The 25,551-nt window shown below is 39.1% G+C and overlaps 1 protein-coding gene across 2 annotated transcripts; it reads right to left on the bottom strand.

Annotated features, from left to right (window-relative positions):
• Nucleotides 1–770: 770 nt before the first annotated feature.
• On the bottom strand, nucleotides 771–25,551 carry RNF13 (ring finger protein 13). Of its 2 annotated transcripts, none has more exons than XM_085068814.1 (10): nucleotides 25,419–25,551; nucleotides 22,654–22,781; nucleotides 19,728–19,808; nucleotides 13,981–14,106; nucleotides 11,369–11,456; nucleotides 9,525–9,615; nucleotides 8,921–9,026; nucleotides 6,485–6,578; nucleotides 3,535–3,615; nucleotides 771–2,241 (listed from the first exon to the last, which is right to left on the bottom strand). In XM_085068814.1, exons 2-10 carry the CDS (start codon nucleotides 22,765–22,767, stop codon nucleotides 1,877–1,879), a joined length of 1,146 nt encoding a protein of 381 aa, XP_084924940.1. In that variant the 5' UTR covers nucleotides 22,768–22,781; nucleotides 25,419–25,551; the 3' UTR covers nucleotides 771–1,876. The 2 variants fall into 2 exon arrangements, with proteins under 2 accessions (XP_084924940.1, XP_084924939.1); XM_085068813.1 differs by having other exon boundaries at nucleotides 25,388–25,523.

Below are 25,551 nucleotides of genomic sequence, written 5' to 3'. Positions count from 1 at the left end.
TTTAGGTCAGTTTGTGGTTCTGGAACTCTTCAGATTTTGGGGTGCGTGGAATACAATAATGAATGAACATACGCACTCACAGCAACTGCAGGGACTTATTTTAAGAAACATCTTTCAGCTTAGTAATTACATCTTCAGAAATCATTTTCCCATTTGGCCTCACCTAGACATATGCACACTGAAGGGGAATTTTGCCTGGTGAAAATATACCACTACGTTGCCTGTCATTACCCCATGGCTGCTGGCAGCAGTGGTTTGGAGATGAATCATCCTTTTGTTATTATCCTTCTACTGTGCCTCATTGTGCAAAATAAACTTTCCCTGCTCTCAGCCAGGCCCAGAAAAGAGATCTGCAATGCAGGGTGTGTGGCTGCACAGAGTGTTAGGTCAGAAATCACATCTGGGACCACCTCACCTGCCACTGCCTGTCCAGGGCTTCAGCAGATGCAGCCAGCTGGACAGGAATTGGTCAGAGCACTCTGGCCCTCCCTTCACACTCACCCAGGCAAACTACATGTACAGACCCAGGCCAGTCCAAACTCCTCCTCAAGCTAGAAGTGAAAAACTTCATTTTTGTTCTATGTAACTCAGACCCCCTGCATGTAGCACTGGTCTGTGTACCTCTTTGTACTGATTCACAGCAGAATGCAGGGAAACATCTGCTCAGGAATCCCAGCAGTTCTGTGTTCTGCATCTTCAAATGCATTCCAGCCTTAGTAATGTAAGTGAATACTCAAGGTCTCAAGTGATATAAAAGTTCAATAAACTCCTTTTGATATTTAAAGTGGAAAACATGTTTATTAACATTCTTTCAAGCTTTCCTTAGTCAAGGCCATATAAAAAAATCTCCATTAGAGTATATGCATGGTTTTACTTTCTACATAGTTACAGAGGTATTATATAGAATCTACCTTTTTTTTTTTTTTGTGATACACTGGTAAGTACTGAGTTCTGTGAGACAGGTGTAAGCACTTGTTTTAAATCAGGTATTTGAAAAGAACAATTTTTTATATACAGTTTAGCAGACTAATGCAGCATAAAATGCTCTTAGTAAGAGGTATATGAGCCAAGGATCAATGTAATACTTACCTAAAATTCTTTTTCTGTGTGGAACAAAACCTCTGTCTCAGTTGTCTCCCAACTCCCACCTCCTCACTGGAAACCAGACGACAAAGTAGTAGCAAGGAGGGATAATTAATGTGCTTATGATGGACCTGACCTTGTGAATTGCTCAAACCTAAACACATATTCTACGTTTCCTCATCCTGGGAATTGTTCAATGGAACTGCTTAAACTCAGCTACCATGGCAAACTCCAAAGGATTATTTGGAATCACTGCTTTGAGATAAAAATGGAATTTCTTCTGCTTTGACACACCAGCACGTAGAATATTGATCTGTTCTACATTTTCCTTTCAGCAGTGGTGACAGTTTTAAGGGAAACTATACAAACATGCAAATACATTTTTTGTTGGGCCTAAGGGGTAACACATACCTACATATAATAAATATTGCTCTCAGGATGACCCAGTTGTAGCTACAAAATGGAAATAAAAGTACTTTGAGAGAAATCCTGTTTCAATAAGAGACATTTAGAGTCTGTGTGATACTTCTATTGATATAAACTATTAACACTATTCATTAGCATTGTGGAGTCCAGTTTAACTGTTGGTTTTGAGAAGACAGAATGTGTGACTGAATACCTGAATCAAAAATAAATCTATCTGTAATGATTTTAACCAGAGTACTACTACATGAACTGCTGCTCCTATCAAAGAAACCAAATGGATTACAGATTAAAAGAGATTCGCTATGCAAAGGTTTGTAAATAGCCTTAAGAACGCTTTTGTTCATACACCTATTAGTCATTAGTAGTCTCAGACAGTGTTTGCCACTCTGTACTCCCTGTCCTCACTGGGCTGCAGCTGAACCACTACACTTTCTTCACTCATTCCATTCTCCGCATCACTGCTATCAACGTTGTCATTATCATCTTCCTCGTACTCCGAGGACTCGGTCACGTTCTGATGGGAATGGGACTCTGACAGAGCCCCGAAGGACTGTGTGCTGACCGAGGCCAAAGGTCTGAGCAGAGGAGTGTTCTCAGACACCTCGTTCTCCTCTTGGCTGCTGTCTGTCTCTGAGTCAGAGTCCCCCTGGGAAGGGACCACTTTCTGCTTACACACAGGACAGGTTTTTTTTGTTTTTGTCAGCCATGGGTCCACACACTTGCAGTGATATGCTGTTAGAAAACAAAATACAAGGAAGTCATTATTAAAGTGAAAAGGACAGGGAAACCTGCTAAACCGTGTTTCTGTTCAGTGACATGGGAGACTTTTAGAATGTAACCCACACAGAATTTTAGTCCCAAATTTGCTGGCACATAGCCTGTACAAAACACAATGGATTAGGATTTTAGTCACATGGGTATATGCAATGAATACATGTGTTCTCTACTGAGTGAATGAGAGCAGTAGTACAACAGGCCACATTTGTCAACAAACTTTAAAGCTTCTTAAGGAATTCTACGCACTTCACAGCAGGCATCCCCACCATCATCCTCACAATGCCTCTCACCTCAACACCACCATGTATCAAAGCACCTCAATATCAAATGGCATTACCGCATGATTTTGTGGATCTTTAATTAGGTCTGCAACTGACACTGCACCTAGACTGGCTGTATTTAAAAATAAAGTATTTAAGTGTCTTACTTATGGTATTAAAAAACTCAGCTCTTCTTAGTAACAAAGACTTCTACTTGGCAAAGAGCTTACATTTACATGGGGCACCATGTCATGTTTAGTACCTGGTCAAGCACACTGGCAACATGGTCTCCACAAAAACTGATGGTGGTAGTTGGTGGTGGTCAAGTTAAGTTATCTCCGCAGTCCCCCAATGGGAGAGATGCCATGGACATGTTCTTTCTCTTCTGAGAACTCCTTGTTTGTCAGCCTAGTTTGAAATTGGTTTTATGACTGAGGATCCACAAAGCTCAACCTGTCACCTGCTGTGCTGGCTGTGTATAGAAGGCTGTAACATCTCTGCAGTGGGCTGGACTTGAGAAAGACTGTCACAGGGAAAATATTTCACTAACTGACTTCCAAGTGCAGTCAGCAGGGGTGTGCGTGGCCGCAGACGCCAGGACAGACCCATCCCTTCAGCTGCACCTCCAGGTCACCAAGAGCTCAATTAGCTTTTGTGTTTATCTGTCTTGGGGAAAGTGAAGGCCTCTATTTTTAATTGTAGAAAGTATTACATTAAATACGTATATTTAGGGGACAGCATCAAGCCCAGATTTTCTTTCATGTACACATCCAAGGAAAAATGCTAAGTGGGAATGCTAACATTTTAGCTTTTAAAAAGAGAAGCAAGCTTTCACTTTTCCCACTTTATTGATTTTTGCTAATATTCACTGCATATTAGCAAAAGGAAAGTTAATAAATCACTCACTAAACATATTTGCTGTGGGTTTTAGACAGTGTTTTGGAAAGCCGTTTTAATCTAAATACAAACCTAAAATACAGCTGCTTACCATGAGAACATGGTAGGATCCTGAGCTTGTCTCCATCCTCATATTCATCCAGACAAATGGCACACACATCGTATTCATCTCCTACAGCACATAATTGAGAATCAGTCTGACTTTCAAGGACTTGCAGCAGACCCTCCCAACATGCACACGGGCTCTCCTGGCTGGTTCCTCAGGCTGGAAGAACCACCACTTCCCCCTGCCCATGCAGGGCAGGCCCTGCCAGCTGCAGAACTACTGCTGGACTTTTCACCTCTCTGGGACCAGAGCTCATCCACTTTAGATTGGTAAAAATGTTTTAAACTGTGTGACGTGCCATTTCTACAATATTTTTTCATGCTTATTGAAAGTAAGATAAAAGGATTTAAAATATTGCTTTCACTTTACTATACAGATTATTAATAAGTTATTGACAATACTTAAAGCAGAAAAATAGCAACAAAGAAAACTGGATAAAAAATAAGAATAATAATCAGGAATGACAGTCTGGCCACAGGAGGAAGTTTAGTGTTTTGTAACTGAAACTTCACAAACAGGATACACAGCACCAACAGTACTGGCACCGTGTATGTTGGCATGGTATGTTGTATGACTAAAGGAGAGACACTTTTTAGAGGTCAATGCATTCCCTTTCATTGTTTTATCAAGGGTTTTACAACATGCTTCTTTTCATCAGTTCCCATGGCTCTTTCCCTTTTCCTGAAGACACTGGCTCCCAAAGCTGTCCTGCAATCTGAGGGCTGAAAGAGGATTCAGCCTTCTCTATAACCACCACAGAGAAAGAATCCCATGGACAGGGAAGAGAAAAGCTGGAGGCACGCAGGGAAGACCTTAATCTGATTAGGAATCATCAGGTCAGAAGTAAAAACAAAATCTGACCACTGGAACAGCAATAATTTCAGGGGAAAAAATAATCAGTTTAGGAATACATAATAAACTGCAGAACTCCACTTATTATGACAGAGCTCTTTAAAAGGCATTGAGACATACCCATCACACACTATTGCTCAATCACTTGTATCTGCATATATGTACACAGAAAGTCTACACATATGATACTTGGAATCTTCATAAAATGTTATCTTCATAAAATGAAATCTTACATAAAATGCCCTCTTGCAGCTTACTATTTTTCACAGGTTGGGGCTTTTTCCCCATGGGTACATGAAGCATTTCAAAGATGACTGTCTGAAGTTAAGCTTTTCTTTCACACTGACACCTGAAGAACCACTTCCATTTTTTAACTCTTGTGGCTATAACACCACCCGAATGCTGGATTCTTTATCAGGTACCTCACCACTCTTTATGACTGTAACTTTGACACTCAGTGTAGGAAAAAACTCCTCCATTCATGTTTAATTTCTTGGTAACATGCCTACACACGTCTCTCACAGCATTCTATCTTCCTTAGATCTACAACATTTTCTTTTCTACCGGAGTGAAAGGCTACACTCCTAAATTTCACTGCATTTCAGATCTAGAAATTGTTTCAGTCTTGGCCTAAATTCCATTTTAAAGTAAAGTTAAGATGGCTTGGAAATAATATGTATTTTTGAGGATAAATTCTGTAATACCTACCAGTTCACATATGAGCTACTTTCTTTAGAACATTCAGATTTACTACCAATCAAATTACAGGCACAGTAAATGGCTCTTTTTTGCTGAGTTCACTTTTGTTATAAAGACATCATACATGAGATCTCAACTCCCACTGACTTTTATGTGACCAGAACGTAAACCATTTCATAAAGAACTACAACACAGCAACTGCCCCAAAACTCTTTTAGTGTAGAAAACAGATATTTATACAGTCTATGTTGCATTCTGTGGAATTATTCAAAATGAGGCCTGTTGATTAGGACTTTGTAGGCAGCCAGCTGCACATCTTTTGTTACTGCATTGCCTACTCACCACAGAGATGTTCACAACAGCAAGTATCTTGGTAATAAATTTGAATTGCTCTTGCCCTCACAAAAGTATTGTGACTGAATGAAAAGACTGCTCTTTCCAGAAAGGTAAAGAAACTATACTGACAAGATAGTTTTATTTCTATACTCTACAATATCAGGCAACTTATGTGTCAGTAATATTTACCATTTTCCAGACTAATAATTATAGACTCATTAAACAGATGATGTTCCAACTCACACTATTCCACCACCCTGCAATGAGCAGGGTCACCTTTCACTATGTTGCTCCAAGCCTCATGCAGCCTGGCCTTGGAATATTTCAGTGATAGGGCAGCCATAACCTCTCTGGGCAACCTGTGCCAGTGTCTCACCACCCTCATTGTAAAATAATTCTTCCTTTTATCTTGGTTTTAAACTAAAAGAGGGTGGATTTAGACATCACCCCCTTGTCATTGCAACGGGCCCTGCTAAAATGTCTGTCTCCACCTTTCTTATCAGACAGATCCTTTCAGGCACTGGAAGGGGGTCTAAGGTCTCCCTGAAGCCTTCTCTTCTCCAGGTGAGCAACCCCAGCTCTCCCAGCCTGGCTCCAGAGTAGAGGAACTCCAGCTCTCAGAGAATATCTGTGGCTTTCTCTGGATCCCCTCCAGCAGATCCACATCTGTCCTGTGCTGAGGATTCCAGAGCTCGATGCAGCACTGCAGGTGGCAGTTCCCAATAAAGGAAATACTGCAACACAGGGGCTGCTGTGGTCACTGGTAATGAGAGTACAACAAGGAGCTTCCATGTAATTACTCATTTTCTTTTAAGCAACGTTTTAATGCTCAGCTGCAGCCTGCTCTGCTCCCATTAAAGAAGTGTTAGAACTCCTCTATTTCAGTGAGAATAGGGTCAAGCCAAACATTTTGTATGCTTTCACTCCAAACTCTACTATCAAGTGTACTCAAAATTACCTCTTAAATTTAACACACCTTTGATTTAGAGGGTTTTTGGTGTTAAAAACAACAGGATCCAGTTAGTTAGACAAAGAATGATCCACTTGCCTTTCTTAAACTTATGTACAGGAAGCTTCTTAAGCTGATCCTTCCTAAGACGATTCCTTCTTGCTCTGTGTCTGTCCTGCACAAATTTTGTTATCTGGAAACAAACACAAGATAATGTGAACAGTAAGTTAAACCAATAAAAGAACAGACGTTTTCATTTATGAAACTTTGCAGTAAGCTGGTCAAAATGGAACCCCAGCTCACACAGAATAACTCTTCCCTTGCCTGAACACAAAGATGAAGCCAAACAAGCCTAAAGGATGTTCTCTATGAACATGGCACTTGGAACAAGGTTTTTTTGGAGAGGAAAGATGAAGAATAAGGTATGTCCATACTACATAAAACAATGGCAATTGCTGCAATCCTCTACTGAGGCCTGTGAAAAGCAGGAAGCATACTGTAGAGCAAAACACAATTCAGTGATTTTGAATAGTTTTCCTTACAGATTTATATTATTACAGCTGTTTTAGAGGATTATTCCCACATTCATCAGAACTGTTTTCATATTATCTAAAATAGTATTTTGGGGAGGAGTAAAGGCGTTACTTTGAGTCATTGTTACATGTTATACTATGCTGTATATACTAAGATAACTAAGATAACTAACAAACTAAGATAACTTAGTAAGTAAAATAACTAAATAACTAGTTATACCAAGCTCTCTAAATAACTATAGCAAAAACTCTTTTCCATTTTCTTAGCAGTCCCTAAGCATAGTCCTTAATGCTATTTCTGTTCAGTTTCTAAATCTAGAATCTGTGATGACATTCTTTTGCCAAGTATGACGACAAGCAAACAAATGAACAAAGGCCTCAGCCAAAGTATACACACTAACAAGTCCTCTGAAATTTGCAGAGGTGCTCTACACCTATCTAAGATGTGTGTAGGTAAACACTGAGAGAGCATTAGTATTATACACAGCATTAAAATTTCTCACTTCAGGAATCCCTGAAAGGCACTGATATAGTTCACAATAGATTATGTTTTATAAGTAAGAATACATGTATATTATGAACAAATATTAAGACCATTTGAAAAAGTAACTAGTTTTGACAAAATAAAATCTGCATCTTTTTGAGGATATTTGAATCTAAACTGTTCGTTCAGACTCTTACCACAGCTACATAATAAGCTGTATGCACAAACTGCAGTTTTTCTGCTGTAATTTAGATCCTTAATAACACTCAAAGTCTCACACAAATCTCCTAGTTAAACACAAGATTGTCTCAAAGAAGCAGGGACAGAATCAGAAAAGAATGAGGACCAAATCCAACCTGGAACCTCCCCAGGATCAATTTCACTGCACCAATTAATAGTCCAGTGCTCTAATCTATTGAAGATGTCTCTGTGAAGGCCTCTCTACACACAAGGGAATCAGCATCTCCTAGTTTAGTATCATTGGCCAATTTACTCAGTGTGCACTCAGCTCCTCTGTCCAGGTTGCTGATAGCAACACCGCAGAGAACCGGCTGTAAAGCTGAACCCTGATGACCACCACTGATGCCCAATCACCAGCTGGGTGTTACCCCTTTCACTGCAACTCCCTAAGCCTGACCCTTCTGACAGTTCACCAACTGTACTTTGTACACATTTAGCTTTTATGAGGTCATTTCATTTAGAAGGACACTGTAAAAGGCAGTATCAAAAACTTGATAAAAAAAAAATCATCTCTAGGTGATCATTCTGCTTTGTTTTCAGGGAGCTGCTGCAATTATGATTGTGCCAAACATGCCCAGGATTATCAATGAAATATGGAACTTGTAGTGCAAAAAATACCAATGCAGAAAAGTATTTTATATAAGTGTTTATAGAACAGTTGATGCATTACTTGCTTTTTATTAAAAGGTAAAATACATTTGGCACAGATTACAAAAAATCGGATGTTAAGTACCCTGAAATAATATATAGCTATGCTGCCTTACCATTTCAAGGAAAGATGTCCCAGCTGAGAACCTCTACAGGCAGTGCATGTGCTGAGATCTATGCTCTGTGCTGTGAGAGGCCCTGTGCTTGCACACTCAAAACTAAACCTGCAGTACAAACTAGTAAGCCCTGCACCATGGAACAGCTGGACTAATGATTTATTAAGTTTGGCAAGGTGGGACATGCTCTCGGTGTACAAGAGCACAAGGACAGGTCATCTGAATGGGGCCAAAAAGCAAGCACTTGTGGAGTGTAAGAGTGGCAGTGAGGACAATTCCTATAAGCAGTTATATGCTAGGGAGAAAATCCAAAAGGCTCCTGATGCCCCTTGGACAAAATTCTGCACCTGTTTGTTTTACTGAGAAACTAAATTATTACAGGCAAGCATGGTACAGGTACGTGCAGTACACAAAGCTTCACTCTTCCTTTACTGTAAGCCTTCCTTTAACTTCAGTATGTGACAGTTCCCTGATGATTGGAAAGAAAAAAATGTTATTAAATAGAGAAACTTACCATAAATATGACGATGAGAATAAGACAAATCCCTACTATTATTAGGAAGGGGATTAAGTAGTACTCCAAAGGAAGACTGAACTCTGGGATTAACACAACATGGCCACTGTAGGGAGGAAGAGATAACACTTTCTAAATTCACAAGAATTTAATGAACAAGTTAAAGAACAAATACCATTAAAAAAAAAAAAAAAGAAAGTGTTGTCACAAGACACACTACAGGAATCCTACCTGTGCACAACACAGAAAATTCAGTCCATACCCACACAATGTTTTATCCTTTTATTTAATTTGCTTTACAATGTTTCTTAGAACATTTTTTGGGTTTAAACTATTTACTAACCTCAATCAAATCTAGAGAAACCAGGAAAACTATCTCATAGCCGCTTTGACAGCAGAATGAAAAAATGTAACATGACTATCAAAAGATACAGTGAAATCATTCTTATTTACTGAAGCACTGCAGTTTGCTCTCAGGCACAAAATTTCACCTGGAATACCTATAACCTCTGTCATAAAAACATTGTATTTTAAATCCATAAATATTCAAAAGAGACAATGACCTAATGCAAGGAATAACACAGCTGCATGTGAGTTAACCTACCCTTTTTCGTAAGTAAACTCCTCTTTAAGAGAATTAGCTGATGTCTCACCAATAAAGACAGAAGGAATGTCAATCTTCTTTAAAACCTCAACTGTATTAAAAAAAAAAAAAAGCAGAAAAATAAAACCGTTATTACATAGATAATCTATGTACTCAAGATACAAGATATTTTTTTGAAGATTATGAGACTATCAAAACAGAAAGACATAACATAGTGACATATAGACCAATGCACATTCATTTTACAGCTTTACTTCATATAAGTACTATTATTTTTCCTACATGATTTCTAGGGAATTTATTGCAGGTAGAAAAATCAAAATTCCTAATGGAATAGTTAAAGAGAGCATAAAAACGAAATATGTTGACAAAAGAGGATGATCATTTTAACCGGAACACCGTTCTTTACTCAGAGAATTCATACAGGTCACAAAATTCCACTGATTTCCAGAATTACTGGCAACTTACATGATTTTGTGATCTGGTTCTGTAAGTTTTAAGCAATTTGTCTTCCCTCCTTTTTTACCGCAAACATAAATAAACATACTGGAAAAAACTGCGGCTAGATAAGATCAAAAAGAAGAAAATTAACGAGTCCCACATCTTTATTTCAGTCTCAAGAAACTGGACAAACTGTTGTCTCCTCTGTTTACCAGTGAAGGCAGTAATAAATAAAAACTAATTGAAAGGGAAAAAAACCCATATTCTAGAAAACTTTGTCCTCAACTTCACTTGATATTGCTTTGCTCCCTAATACTTCATATTTAGGGCTGAAAGTAACCTGAGTTTCGTCCATCTCAAAGCAGTCATGTTCCCCAAGGTAAAAGCACATGTGGCTGAATGCAACCTCTCATAACAAGGTCTGTGTTTGATGTGGACTTGTTCTATATTTTGGTTACTCAGTGAAACCAGAAAATAAGATTCACATGGGTTGAAAATTCATTAAACCCACTTTTATGTAGCTGCCTGAGCTACTCAGCTCCCATTTAGTTTGTCAAAGTTCATTCCTAGTTTACTCAATGGCATTTCCACTGGAAAATAATTTATTTTCCACTAATTTATTTTCTTGTTCCATATGGAGCAAGTTAAAAATGTGGACAAAAATCAAGAAATGCCATTAAGAAAGCAAAATCAGCACTATAAACACAAAGCACATACCACAAAACAGACCCAACATTTTGACTAGATTTCAAGATGTTCTGAACATATGCACTCCATGAAGGCTAAAACTGAACAGCTAATACAAGAATCAAACAGTGAATGGTGCACTGGTCTCTAAATATTCTTTTTACAACTGAAAAACTGAAAATAAGTGCACATGATACGCTAGAATCCATTTGTCCAGAGGAACAGGAAGATGTATCTAACAGCACAACAACAAGCTGTAATGACGAACAATCATGGATAAACTTCATGTTCTTAAGGGCCTTTTCCAACCTAAATGGTTTTATGATTCTAAATACTAACGTCGTATTATAAAGTTTTAAATTCCATCCAAATGCGTTTTTTCTATTTTTCCTATACTTCTACTCAATTAACAACACATCACCTATCTTCCACATCAGTAACATAAACCTAGCTGAGAACACCTGAACTAAAATTTGAAGGAAAACCAAAAGAAACATACAGAGAAGGCACAAGTCAATGTATTTGTTCTTATGCAAATATCTCCTGTTATTACATCTTAAAAGCAGGAGGATTTCTCTGGGTTTTTTTAGTTTGGTTTTTGTTCGTTTGTGGTGGTGGTTTTGTTGGTGGAGTTTTGAGGGTTTTTGGTGGTGCTGCCATTTCCAGTTGGTGAAATGATATTCAAACAGGAGAGAAGAAGTGATACCTGTACTTACTGTCGTTGGATCCCATGCTTATGAGGTCATCAGAATCAACATTGTGAACTATAGCTGCCTTGTATCCAGCTCTCTGGGCATTTAAGACCTGTAAGCCACACAAAATATTTACTGGAAAGATTATTGCTTCCAAGGACAGTAACCTGTCTGTGCTTTCTGAGATACAGTACACTTTTCACAAAGTGATTCATACAGACACAATTTACACTTATAAAACAAGTGTCACCTTTCAAAGCAAAATGATACCATTATTCTTATACTCACACAGTTACATTATTTTTCTAGAAAGCCATTTTGTCTGCAGGCAGACTATTAAATATATATTAAAAATAGAATTAAAAACTTTCTACAAGTAGTTAAAAATATTTGATTGTAATTGTGAATAAAGGCACTAACTTACTCCGCTAATCTAGAAATTACCACTTGATAGCTCATGAAGTCACATGAGTAGTATCTTTTCCATGCTTTAGAGATGAGGAATATCTCACCTGAAAGCCCAGGTATCAGAAGCTTTCTCATGGAAAAATGCAAAATTTTAACAATGGGTACAAAACTAGTAACATCCTGTCTACCAGTTACATTTCTAATGTAGACTCACCTTTTTGTCAATACAAGCAAAGCCCAAGGTCCATGTAAATGGCATTTACTGCAGCCACTATTACCAATGTTAATTTAATGTTAAGTTATAACTGTTGATCTTGGATATTGCTTTTACTACATCCACCACATTATAAAAAACTCCCCACAAGGTGCAAAAAGCACTTAAAACACTTTGAGAAACTTTTGGGTTTTATCCCAACAACACTATATTCCCATATTGCTAATGACTATACTTCAAACAGCAGAATGTTATTGGAAAATCCAGAATGCAGACACCTTGAGAAATCCCAGTAAGACCACAAAACTCCCACCCACCCAAAAAACCCCCAACCAACTATAAAACAAACCCACCAAAAAAACCACCAAAAAATCCAAAAAATACCTCAAACAAACAAACAAAAAAACCCCAACCAGACCAACCAAACAAAAAACCCAATAAGTCCACTTAAGATGTCATCATATATGCATGGTTGGGAGTTTGGCCAATACTGCATCACCACAGAAAATATCGCTAGTGCATACATAAAGAAATTAAGAAATAGCTATGAACCTGGACTTGTAATTTTCAACATAAAACAGAAGGAGAGAGAGGATTTCCAATTTTTGTTAAAATATGCATTCTGTCGGTCAAGTAGTTGATGGGTAATTTAGTTCTCATCTCAGCACACATGCCACCTTCTGGCAGAAACTTAAGGCAAAGTGCTGTACTATGCATGCAATTTTATAATGTAATATTGCAATAGTATTAACAACATACTAGAGATGTGGATTCACTGGGCACAGAGTATGCAGAAATAGCCATGCTTGCCTTGGAAATGCTAATCCACTTGCTACTTTGCTCTTTGTCTAAGAACAAATGAGTGGGAATCCCCTTTTCTACCAATATTATGTGAAACATAAAACATAACCAAAAATTGTTATATACAGAGCTAATGAGACTTAATCCTTAAAGGACTGACTATGGAAATCCCTCAACAGCAATGTACAAATCTTTGAAATTTAGACCTGTTCCTTTAACCACATCTCCAGAAGCAATACTGTCCTGCCAGTGTATGGACAACAATTAGACAAAAAGGACATGAAAAAAAGGCAAGTAGCCATTTGCCCCCCTTTCTTTTCCCACTGAGCCATATGCACACGCGGTGGCAGGATCCCCAGGACAGACTATGAGCTGTTCCTGAGTCTGATGTGAAGGTAGATTACATGAGCAGTGAACCTGCCTCCATCTACACCTACCACACAGCAGCAAAATCAACTCAAGCTGGATCTCCTTTTAGCTCACAAAAGCCAACAACAAACTGAAGAGTCCTGTTTTCCTTAAGACACCCTTACATGCCCCAGGTATTAGGTTAATTTTCAAGAAAACCATAGCCAAACACAAATCACTTTAGTTTTGCATTTTGAAAGTCATAGAATGTTAAGGGCTGGAAGGGACCATGAAGATCAAGTGGCTAGAGCATGTCCAGAGAAGGGAATGGAGCTGGGGAAGGGTCTGAAGCACAAGAAGTGGCTGAGGGAACTTGGGGGGGCTCAGCCTGGAGAACAGGAGGTTCAGGGGTGACATTCTCACTCTCTACAACTCCAACAGGAGGGTGCAGCCAGGTGCGGGTCAGGCTCTTCTCCCAGGCAACCATCAGTAAAGTAAGACAAGGGGACATAGTCTTAAGCTGTGCCAGGGAGGTTCAGGGTGGACATCAGGAAGAATTTCTTCACAGAAAGGGTGACTAAACATTGGAAGGGGCTGCCCAGGGAGGTGGTGGAGTCACCATCCCTGGCGGTGTGTTCAAGGAAAGACTGGACATGACACTCAGTGCTCTGGTCTAGTTGAAATAATGGTGTTCAGTCACAAGTATGTCACGGGCTGGACTTGGTTAGTTCTGCTTTTTCTGTCTGGAGACAATAAAATTCTCCCTCCCCTTCATATCAGTATATATCCTACTGTTAGTTATAGATATTTTTCTGAAGTACCAGTAAACTCTGAAACGGGGTGGAGGGGAAATATCAAATCTTACCTTGACATCAAAGTTGCACTCCAGCCTTCGGATTAACACAATAAAAGCACCAGAGGAGTTGTCTCTCAGTGGAGGTGGGGCTATAGGCTCACATGCATTCTCTGGTTTGGAATTTATTAGAAATCCCTAGAAAACAGAAGCAGAAACAGAAGCTTCCTTTCTCTTTAACAAAGGGTTGGTAGTCAAGTATAAGGAAAGAAAACAGCACATTTTCACAAAATAGCTAAACAAATTCTTATTATCAGCTCAGTCCTATGTCATAGCAAGATCTCCGCTACTTCCCTGACTCTGTATTTTGATTCATCAGAATTTTTACGTCTGTAAAGAATTAGAAAGTTTGAAAGAAAATACAGTTTCTCTGATCACATTATACTCAGATTTTGCAGTGTAATTCAAGAAAAAAAGATGGCCTATACTACATTAATATAGCATAACTATTAATCTCAGACATATGGAGACCAATCAAGAAACCAGAAGTACAATGGCCTAGGAAGCACAAACACAAACTCAGCACTCGCCAATTAGCAACAGAACACAAGCAAAGTTCCATGTATGACCCCAGCACCAATCTAGCATACAAAATAGTTAGTTTGCTCTGGTAAACAAAGATTGATTACTCAATGAGCTACAGCTGAAAGCTTCACAGAAGTAGGAAACTCTGGCAGTATCAGCCTTGACACAATCTTTGAGCTGTTTTTAGGTGGCTGAGTTAGCTCTCCACCACTGAGAACTGTTGGAATAGAAACTTTCCTAACTTCCCACTTTACATCTGCTGAAAACTTGTATGGATTCTCTTCTTCTACTTCTCACAGAAAACACACTCACCTGAATACATGATGTGCTGGTATGAGTCCCACTCTCCAGTGCTGTGACTTCAAGGCTGACTACTCTTTCCATCCTTCCTCCCCAGTGCTGGACTACTCTGTACCGCCATGCATGACAGCGCCACTAGCATGAGGCACACTGCACAGAACTGCCTGTCCAAGCTCTGAAGGGAGCAGGCTGACCCTTTTCCCTTAGGTACAATAGGCTTGCTTCCTTCGTCAGCTCTCTAGATCACCTGAGAAGGAGCTTCTTTATTAACTAGATTAACGTTAATTAATTATTAGGTTGGTATTAACTAGTCTCCCATTTGTTAAGTCTCTCCACAACAAACTGTGATTACCAAACTACAGAAAAATCCAGACTAGACACCCAGAGGAAGTTTTGCCTACCCTTCAGATGAAATACCCCTCTTCAGAAAATCACCTTCTCGAGTCATGTGCATGATAAGGTCACAGCGTGACGGAGGCTTTCGGATGCTAATGCACCACAACAGCATTTGCCAGAAGAATATTACTACCAGACTCGTAAATTATCATAGATGTAAAGAGAGGTAAATTGCCAAAAAATAAGAATATAAGTAGTGTGTTTTATGCAAATAAAGATAATGAGAACTTGCGCTGCTGTGGGCTGAGGAAATTGCTACAAGTCTAGATATACCCTAAGCTATCAGTTTTCACTGACAGCTTTAGATAAAGATGTCATCACCTGTTTAGAAATATATATAATAAATGCATAATTACATATCAATGCACATATTAACTGTGAGTTTAAATCTATAAAATATGCGTAAGTTTTTAATACAATTTATATACATAAACATTATACACAGAGAGAAATTTTGTTTTGAGGAATTTAGTTTTGTAGTAATAATTGCTTTTGGCAGAGAAGCTGCACCAGCAATCTTGTTCTTTGCCAAGTTAGTTGTGACAGGCATAACACTACAAAGTCTGTAAAAATCTAAAGCAATAACCACTGAAAATTTTAAACTGATTTGCTGACAGCCAAATATAGGTCACTAAGGTTTCGCAATTCATACAGCACATACTACTCACTGTACATGGCTCCATGCAAAGTCTTTTCTCAGCTTTCACTAGACTGGCCCTTGAGGAACCAACTGGGTTCTACAGAGAGGATTTACATGAATTTCACAACATGTTACAGATCAAGAAACACATCTATAAAAGTCAAAGGCCAGCTATGACTGAACTGCCTTGTCCTTAATGCTACCATACATTCTTAACTGTCTTTAATCAAGGAGCCACTTAATTGAGCAGCACCTACATTTATGCTTTGACACCAGTGACTACAGAATATGACAGATTGTGTTTTACAACTTGCATCCTAATAAATCTTAATCACGAGCACTGAAAGAGTATACCATTTTAATCCTATTGCAACAAATATAACATTTTTTAGAGTAATTAAAATATTAATGCAAACAAAATGTTTTCGTATAATATTCAGGTCTAAAACCATATCATTTCTACACAGGTGATGACATCTACCTTAATTAAGACACAGAGCTGCCTTACAGTTAAAAAGGTCAGAATCAAAGCTCCTTAATCTATTTTTGATGTATTAAATTGGCTCACTACTTGGATAAATCACTTAATCACCCTCTGTTTCTCAATATAGTCAGTAAACAACTACACAGCTTTAACACACCTTCTCCCCATGATAAAACTCACTGGACATGGAAATGAAGCCTGCTTGAGGGGAATTGCCGAGGGATTCCTATGTTACAGGAACTCTTACAGCACTTCATTACCATTTGGGATTAAAAAGGCAACATGGAATTAAAGAGTGATCCACCCTTTTACCTTAAAACCAGCTTTTTTTTTTTTTTTTTTTTTGGCGTAGTGGTTACTCCCAACACTGCAACATAAACAATGCTGCAGAGCCAGTTTTGGGGGCTATACAGGCTACAGACAGAAGTAACAGGAAAGCAACTCCCTGCCCTCATGGGCTATTCATGGTCTCCATAGGGGTATATATGGTAGAAATGACCCTTCTCCAGAATTTGGAAGGTGGTCTGCCTAAATTTTTGTACAAGAATTCTAAGCTGTAAAAGCACACACATCTCAGTCATAAACCCTCATACACTGTTCAAAGGGGACAGCAAGACAAATAAATCACTGTCACAGGGCTGACTCCCTGTAGCCACTTCCACAGCTAAAAACAGAAGTAAGGAAGACTGAACTTCCCACAAGCCCTAAACTGTCTGGATGGCCAGACACAAAGTCAGTCCTTTCTCACAGACAAGTGTGTCAATTGCCAAAGTGGAACAAAAAATACATTTTATCAAAAAGGAACACTGACACTGACCACACAAATGTGACTCTAAAGGAAACAAAGAAGGAGTGTGCCCCTTGGTGCCGAACTTGGTACAGTACATCAAAAAGCATCAGCTGCATAATCTCAGCAACAAACTAACTCAGAGAATATGAAGACTAGAACTGAACTGGTTATTCATCTGGCTTTTAAGTACTTTTCTAAGCAGCAGGGCTATGACACCAGTTCACAATGTTTACATCACCATATGTAATTTATTTCTAAATAATTCACTTTCTACCGCCTCTATCTTATATTACACAGGTAAAAAGAATAAAAGGCTTCCCACCAGTTACTGGCTACTGCCACCAGAATGTCTGGGAGCTACTACCTTAGCAGAAGCCAGAAAAAGCAGAATGTGCCTTACCACTGCTGTCAAATGAAGATGCATTTATTTAACCTCTCACAGCTCCTTCCCATTTTACTTTGAACTTAAATCTCTCTTGTTAATTTCACTAAGTCCACCTACACGTCCTACTGTGTTCAAGTGCGCGTACTGACCACACCAAAGACATGAAAAGTAATTATCCTGCCATACAAAATATTCTTGCTGCTGTATTTCATAAGACCTCAGGTCTTCAGAATTTCTAATCCAGTGCAAAATAATGGTATTTTGCCTAACCTGTACTCCCATGGCTATAGCCATCTTGGACAGTTTTTGCATGTTAATCATTTTGCAAAAAGTCAATACGTGTTTTCCCTTTCCAGTTCCTTTAACATTTGCAAACCTTTACTGAGGTTTGCAAACCTCTTACTTCTGTCTTCTCTAATACTAGGTGCATTTTACAATCTCATATGGTATATTTACATTAATCCCACTTTTACGTGTCAATGAAAACGGGATTAAGAAAATTTTAAAAAAAGCCACATGTATATTTCCTGCTAATTCAATAAATTAGCACCTTCTAGTGCTTTCTCTTGATAGTATTATGTCTAGTTTTCAAGTCATGGCCCAGCATCCCTATCCCAACATGATGCTATTTCAAGAAGACACTCTAACAGATAAATAACAAAAATGTTGTGTATTGCGTGCATATGTGCATCTTCATTTTGCCCACTTACTGATACAGAGTAAAATAAAAGAGCATGAGTGCAACCCACGCTTGAAGGGGCACTGGGAGAATGGGGGGACCTTCTCATCTGCTATGGAGCACAGACTGCAATTGAAATGAGACCATGTAAGGAGAAGGTGCAGGATCAATCACAATCCCTGCCCCTGACCTCAGTGCTAGGCATAGAAGACAGGTGCCATGGCAGAGCTGCAGCCCCTGCGCTTCTCCATGCAGCTGCTTGAGAAATGCAATGAGAGTAGCAAACTGACAACAGTCATACCTTCCCAAAAAAACCCCTGAGCTACACTTGCTTTACACAGCACACTTGATGTGGGCCACACACAAGGAAATAATCTCTCTTGCCTTGTCACCCTTCACAGCATGAAAGGGCTTGAGAATGCATGACTGGATGGAGACAATGAATCTTCCAAATATGTTTTTCAAAAAACTGTATCAGCACAAAATTAAGTCTGGAATCTGCTGATTTCAATGCAAGGTAACTAACATCAGGTATCGGTATTGCCATCGAAACAGAGAAAACAGTGAACTACCAAACTTATCTTAGATTTCCATTATTTACCTATTTTTAATTTATTTGTTAAAAAAATTCAGCAATTTCTCCTTAAGTAGACAAAGATTAACAGAATTCTCTTCTTGGGAGAAGAATCTGCTTATTCACAACAACAGGGCAGCATCAGATCCTTTGCATGTTTGTTTTGTTTGAGCAGTTGATCAATAATTTCTGTCTTTATTTTTCCTTGGTACCACATTCCTTTAATTTTTATTTTTTTTAGCTTACAGAGGAAATGTTCAGCAGATACAGTTCTCTCTATATATATTCAACATTCAAATTCAACCTAGTGCATCCCAATCAAATCTGCCATTATCTTGAACTCTTTGTGCCCCACACTAGGTGCCAGAAAGGACTGCTGTTGTTTTACCCCATCCAGCCCTCAACCCTTTGCACAGCCGCTCACTCACTCCCCCACCAGCAGGATCAGGGAAAGAAATGGAAGGGTAAAAGCTGGAGAACTCATGGCTTGAGATAAAGACAGTTTAATAGGAAAGGTAAAAGCCACACACAGAAGCTAAGGAAAACAAAGAATTAATTCGCTGCTTCCCATAGGCAGACAGGTGTTCAGCCACCTCCAGGAGAGCAGAGCCACATCACATGCAACAGTGACTTGGGAAGACAAACACCATACTCAAAACGTGCCCCCTTTTTCTCATTCTTCTCCCCACTTTACACACTGAGCATGATGTCCTATGGTCTGGAATATCCCTTTGATCATTTTGGGTCCCCTGTACTGGCTGTGTCATCTCCCAGCCTCCCATGCACTCCCAACTTCCTCACCAGCGTGGCAGTAGGAGGAACAGAGAAGGCTGTGGCTGTGTATAAGCACTGTTCAGCAACAACAAAAACATCTCTGTTGACCTTGTGCTCAGCACAAATCCAAAACATAGCTCCATACCAGACACTGAGAAGAACATTAACTCTACCCCAGCTTAAACCAACACAATATATATATATTTTCTTACCTTCAAGCCTTCTGCTGGCAGTCTGTAGCCAAATCTAGCAGGTAGATCATCAAAAGTCTGGGTTCCATTTTCAAGGTTATACTAAGAGAAATAATTTTTTTTTAAAATCAGGTTTGCAAAAAGACAGAAGTAATTAACAAGTATAAACAAAAACAAACAACACTGTGTATTTTTTAGATGAAAATATTTATCCCACATCAGACATCTTGTGACCATATCAATGAAATCACAAAATTGCTTATTTTACCCGTCTTTTACTCTCACGCTAACATCATTCTTTTGTTATCTACCTGTCAAAACAAGAAAGTAAGTAATAGATATTTTGTTGAACTATTTATACAGTAAATTTCTCTTTTTACTGTCTAAAATTCAAATACCATCATAAGTGCAGAACAGAAACTACAAAGCAAAGAAGGAAAAATCTGAAGAGCTGGGACATTTGGATGTGGAGTTTTCATTGAATGGTGGTGGTGGGTGCTTTGCCCTGAATTCATTTGTGTACAGGGAAGAACAGCTTTTAAGAGGTGCTTTACCATAAACAAAGAATAGCCTCCATATGCCATCCCTTCTCAATTCCCTGCTATACATTCAGATTAGTAGCTGAAAAGTATCTCTACAGTTTTGTTTTATAATAACTAACTGTAAGTTTTCATTTTAAAACAGAGGAATACTGCAGAAGACCTTAAATCTGTGGAATGGAAGCTTTGTTTTTCCTTTCTTTGTTCATCTTCTCTGGCTCTCTAATATGCCCAACCAACACAGAATTCATACAGAAAAAGGTGCTAAGTGTATGTATAGTATCTTTCTCTCATTAAACAAAGTGTTGCCTGCAAAAGTTGTGAACACTATAGTTAACAGACTTGAATGTGCATCAGTTGTTTTATTAAACAGTTTAGTGAGTCAGAAATGTTTGTCTATTCATCGCATCATCCAACTGTCACATGGATCAGCCAACTAAGGATCGTGTTTGCTTCAGAGGGACATTTCCTACCAGCCAGGCTTAGGCAAGAGAGCTCAGACTATAGTTCAGAGAAAAAACACTGCTATGATTTATCGGAAGTCTTCCAAAGAAGCAAGATTTTGAAGGAACTTTTTTCTCACAGACTCTTAGGGGAAAGAGGTAGGAATGGAGCCAAATTTCAAGGAAGCTTCTTTGTTCTTTGTGTAACCAGTGTGCTCCACACAATTTTGCCTCTTGACCTTCCAGCACAGAGAGCACCAGTGCACCACCTTCTTCAAAACATCCTTCCTGAGCTTGTGCTACTGTCAGTTTTCCCTTGAATCCCCTGGCAAGCCCCAGCTTAAGCCAGGAGTCAGACACAAACTCTCTTCTTTTTACCCCTTTCTTACAAAATAATCAATGCTGTCTCACATGCACATAACAGCACTTTACACAGACATTTTCCTTCAAGGCTGCAACTACACGACAACACAGAAGCATAAAAACACTCCTATATTAGAAGGGAAAAGAAGAATTTCTTTCCTTGACAAACCCAAAACTTTGGCCAGAGTTTTGCTAACAAATGGACAATCATTGAACCACAAAATCTCTCAAGATTGTAAGTGATCTGTATACCAGCAATTCCACATGACACAGTGCAAACATTCCCTCTTCTGAGTATCTCTTAAGTATTCCACTAGCTCCTTTGTATAGCAGTTTAGTATCTAGTTCATCTCTTCATTTATTACTTCAAGATATTCTCAGAATAAATCTGCGACTTCCAAATACCCAAGAATAAAAGACACTTCATTTTTATAAGGAATTATTTAAAAACACTACACAAAAAAGCTTAAATAGAAAAAAAAAAAAAGTCAAACTAAACTTCCAAAATGCCCTGGTTTTCTTTTTTGAGGTTAGAGTGGGTTGTTTGTTTTGCTTTAAATAACTTTTCTAAGAGAGGACGAAGCAAGAATGAAAGTTAAGTTTTTATGAAAAGAGGAAGCACAGGTTTAGTGACGGAGAAATCATGATGGAGAAAACAGTAAAAAGTTTAAAATTTCACAATAAGATGGTGATGTCAGTGCCATAATAAAGCAAATAACTATCTGCATTGTTATTTTACATTTTTTCTGCAAGAAGTATTTATAGAATACTGAAGAGCCAAATAATACACTTTAGTATTCATCAACTCCACATTACCACAAACTTTAAAGTATTTTTATTTTAAAATTTGTCTCCACGGGTTTGTCAGTCTGTTCTCCGAAACTGATGTGACATTAACAACTCTTCTACATATAACCGGAACAGGCAGGAACTACTAGGAATCTAATTAGGTTTAATTATTTCAGTAGCTTAAGTTCTATCCTACAAAGACATTTGTAACTTTGTCCTCAAAATGCCACAATATATCCAATTGGTAATAAACACCACAGCAACAGCTTTTATCACTGATCTATGTTCTTATACTGTTTATTAAACTGATCATTTCAAATTCTACACACCCCAAAATTATTTTCCTTAATGATAGTAGATCTCTTCAGCTATTTAAAAATTACCTCTAGGCATAATATACACAAGGCCTCCAGCACACACAAATTATATTAGCCACACAAGATTACGTTATTTATTTATAACCAGCAACCCTACAAAATGGCACCCATCACCAAAACTTAAACTGCTGTCTAAACCAAAGCATGGAATTCTTTTAACAAGGTTATAACATGCTACAAGACATCTGGTCAGAGTAGAACTTTGTAAATGACTAAGGGAATTACATGCTTTCATTGTCATCGTACCTGAGCATATATCATCTGTAAACTCATTTAAAAATGTACAATTTATTTTTTATTGAAGTAAACTGATAAGGCAATTAAATTCCAAGCAACCTGCTATAGCACTTATTGTATTAACTGATTCATTAATAGAACAATTGAAGAAAAGATTCAATTTTATAGAGATTTCATCCATGTAGAAAAATATACTTACTGCTAAAATATCTGCCTCCACAGGTAAAAGATTCAGGAATGCAAATAACTGCACAGTCACAATAGTGTATATCTGAGTGGCAGACAACATCAGCATTCCTATTGACAACAGCATATTTTATTCAATATCTGCAAGAAAAGAATCAGAGTCAAGGCACATAGCAAATACTTTCTTGTGTAATTTAACAGGATTCTTGGTGAACATTCACATTATAGTAATCATCCTTAGACACTCTTCATTTTAAACTTCCCTTCTTCCAGCATAAATCCGCATCAGCATAATTCCTGTTGCACCTGGAATACTTCCACTAAAAGTATGTATTCTAAATATACACTTCCAAAGGCGATCTGATACCAACTTGTAACAAAACCCAGTTCTATCAACCTCAGAGAAACTCAGAGAAGCTCCGATGTGACACATGCTCTGGGCAGCAGCTCTGGTCTCCTGGAAAGCACATTCATTTTTGCGAACTTCAAAAAAACTCCTATGCAAAGTTTGTTTAGGTGCACTTCCCAAGCTCGTGACTTGAGAAAGAAGCAAATTCTGCTTTGCTAATAAATGTGCATCAAAACAGGGAGCCAACCCCAACAGCTTCTGTCTAGAAATGAAGGGGCTTGTTTTCTGACAGAAACTCTTCTTTAAAAAGAATTCCTGTTCTTCTGACCTATCCTTCATGAGTTTTTCAAGCAAAAACCATTGTCCCATGATGCAATGTTCTCAATGTTAATTAAAGCAAATACCAGAGAGATAGATTTGATTTAAACTAACATGAAGATAATTAGACTTCATTATTACTATTTGGAGGAAACAGCTGATGCTTTCAAAAACAGTTCTCATGATTCTGACTTAGTCAGAATCAGACATATGATGCTTTGTGAAACTTTCAACTGGTTCCCAGAAATGAAGTAACACTCACAGGAAGTGGTAGTGGGTTACGAAATTATTGTATTTTTATTACTATATTAAGATTTACCACCTTCTCTCACCAGCCTGCCCTAAAAAAGTGGACATCAGTGAAACTGGAAGGATAAAAGAACTGCTGTTTCAAAAATACAGCCATTTTTACTATGAAAGAAGCAACAACACACTTGAAGCTATCGCAGCACCTTAACCAACACAGTAAATTCAGCAGACAGAAAAGCACTAAAACAGCATGGAGCAAGGTTAGAGAATACCAGAATTGAAGTGGTCCTTGCAAATATCACGCATATGCAGTGCAACTATCAAAGTTATGTAACCTCGTATAACTATCAAAGTTACACACACACAAATTCTTCCATGCTCAGGAGCTACTGCCTCAAACACAAACCAAAAAGCCTTATGGTTCCTGAAATTCCACCATTCTTTGGAAAGCACGCCCCTCTCAGCTGAGGCAGGCAGCTCAGAGCACACAGAAATGCAGGTGTGTGGAATTAAGAGCTACACTGTAAACCACACAACAGAAGTTAAACCTGACTTTGCAATAACCTTCCGCACTTTACACCTGATTTTCCAGTGTGTATAGACAAAGTTCTCCTTAAGTAACTTTGAGCATTTCTTCCCACTCTCCGTGCTAGAACTCAGTTTGTGAGCCTGAGGTGCTGCATCCCTTTGCCATGAGCTTGAACAGGACAGAAATGAGGAGGAGAAAATGTAGGACATATTGGACCACAGCACACTTATAAGCAACAAGACATCCCGAAAGTAAACACATGAAGCACATTTAAGATAGAGGTCACAAAGAAGTTACATGGCTCGAGACACAGACAAGAACTTTCAGAGCTTTTGACAAATATTCACAAATCAGGCTTCACAAACTACGTATAAATATGAAGTTTTCAGACATTTATATCTCAATCAACTCAGAATGTGTTTCAGAACAGAAGACAACACAAAGCAATTCTGTGTTCATATGCTCATGGTTCAACTCTCTCAATAAAACAGCTTTCCCCTCCACTTCTGAAAAAACCCGAAACTTGTAAATCTATATTGAATGAACTTACTTTAAAACCAAATAACATTATAATTCTTAGAGAAATCACAAAAATCACATGAACACACAGAAAATTTGTGACAACATCCCAAATATTTTGGTAAATTGGGCTGCACCCTCCAAAATTTCACAAGTACGTAACAAAAGCTACACAGCTAATAACAACAGTTCTCATTCATATCCTCTAATTCCCCAATATCTGGCCTTTTGCATTTTGATGCCACCATATCATTAATGACACAAATCTCCATCTCAGACCTATCACAAAACTGGATACTGACGCACGCAAAGTAAGATAAGCATTCGCATCTGTTAAGATGCAAGAACAACTCTCAATTAATTTCAACGTTTTCGCTAAGAACTTGGCTTTCAGCCAGCTAGACTCCACGATACTCGTTAACCTGCAAACCCAACCCCCGGAGCACAGGCAGCCTCAGGAATCACACACCCGGCAGAGACCAAACGCGCTAGCAGGGGTCGAGCTTTCACCGGGCCAGGAGCGACGCTCGGGAGCGCTCCAGAGACCTCCGCTCCGCTTTGCTCGTCTCCCTCCCGCAGTCCCCGGCACAGCCGGCACCGCGGCCTCTCCACCTGGGCTCAGACCTGTCTGGGCCTAAGCCACCCACGGAACCGGGCCCCGCCTCGCCACTCCAAGGGTGGAGACGAATAAGCGCTGCGCAATGAAGCACCAGGCCCGTAAGTGCTCGGCCGCCGCACAGCCGCGACGCCTGGGGAGCCCAGCGACCGCGCCCCGATGCTCACCTGCGGCCCGGGGGACCCGTCCCGCGCTCACCTGCGGCCCGCGACCCCGCGGTCCCGGGGCGGCCTACGCCGACGCCATGGCGCGTTCCGTGCGATCGGCGCCCGCGCCGGAAGTCCCGCCCGCCGCCGACCGGGCGCAGCAGCGGCACGTGAGAGCCCATTGG

The sequence above is a fragment of the Lichenostomus cassidix genome, chromosome 9 (assembly GCF_008360975.1).
Source record: "Lichenostomus cassidix isolate B80296 chromosome 9, HeHo_3.0, whole genome shotgun sequence".
Lineage (NCBI taxonomy): Eukaryota > Metazoa > Chordata > Aves > Passeriformes > Meliphagidae > Lichenostomus > Lichenostomus cassidix.
This window is presented reverse-complemented; position numbering and strand designations above follow the sequence as displayed.

What these genes read in the sequence shown, in the direction of transcription:
- RNF13 (XM_085068814.1), bottom strand. Translation starts at nt 22,767, where the DNA reads ATGCTGTTGTCAATAGGAATGCTGATGTTGTCTGCCACTCAGATATAC. An exon ending in AAGCATGGGATCCAACGACA is followed by an intron (nt 9,616 to 11,368) that starts GTAAGTACAGGT and finishes TTTTTAATACAG; the next exon opens with TTGAGGTTTTAAAGAAGATT. An exon ending in TGTACATAAGTTTAAGAAAG is followed by an intron (nt 3,616 to 6,484) that starts GCAAGTGGATCA and finishes TATGTGCTGTAG; the next exon opens with GAGATGAATACGATGTGTGT.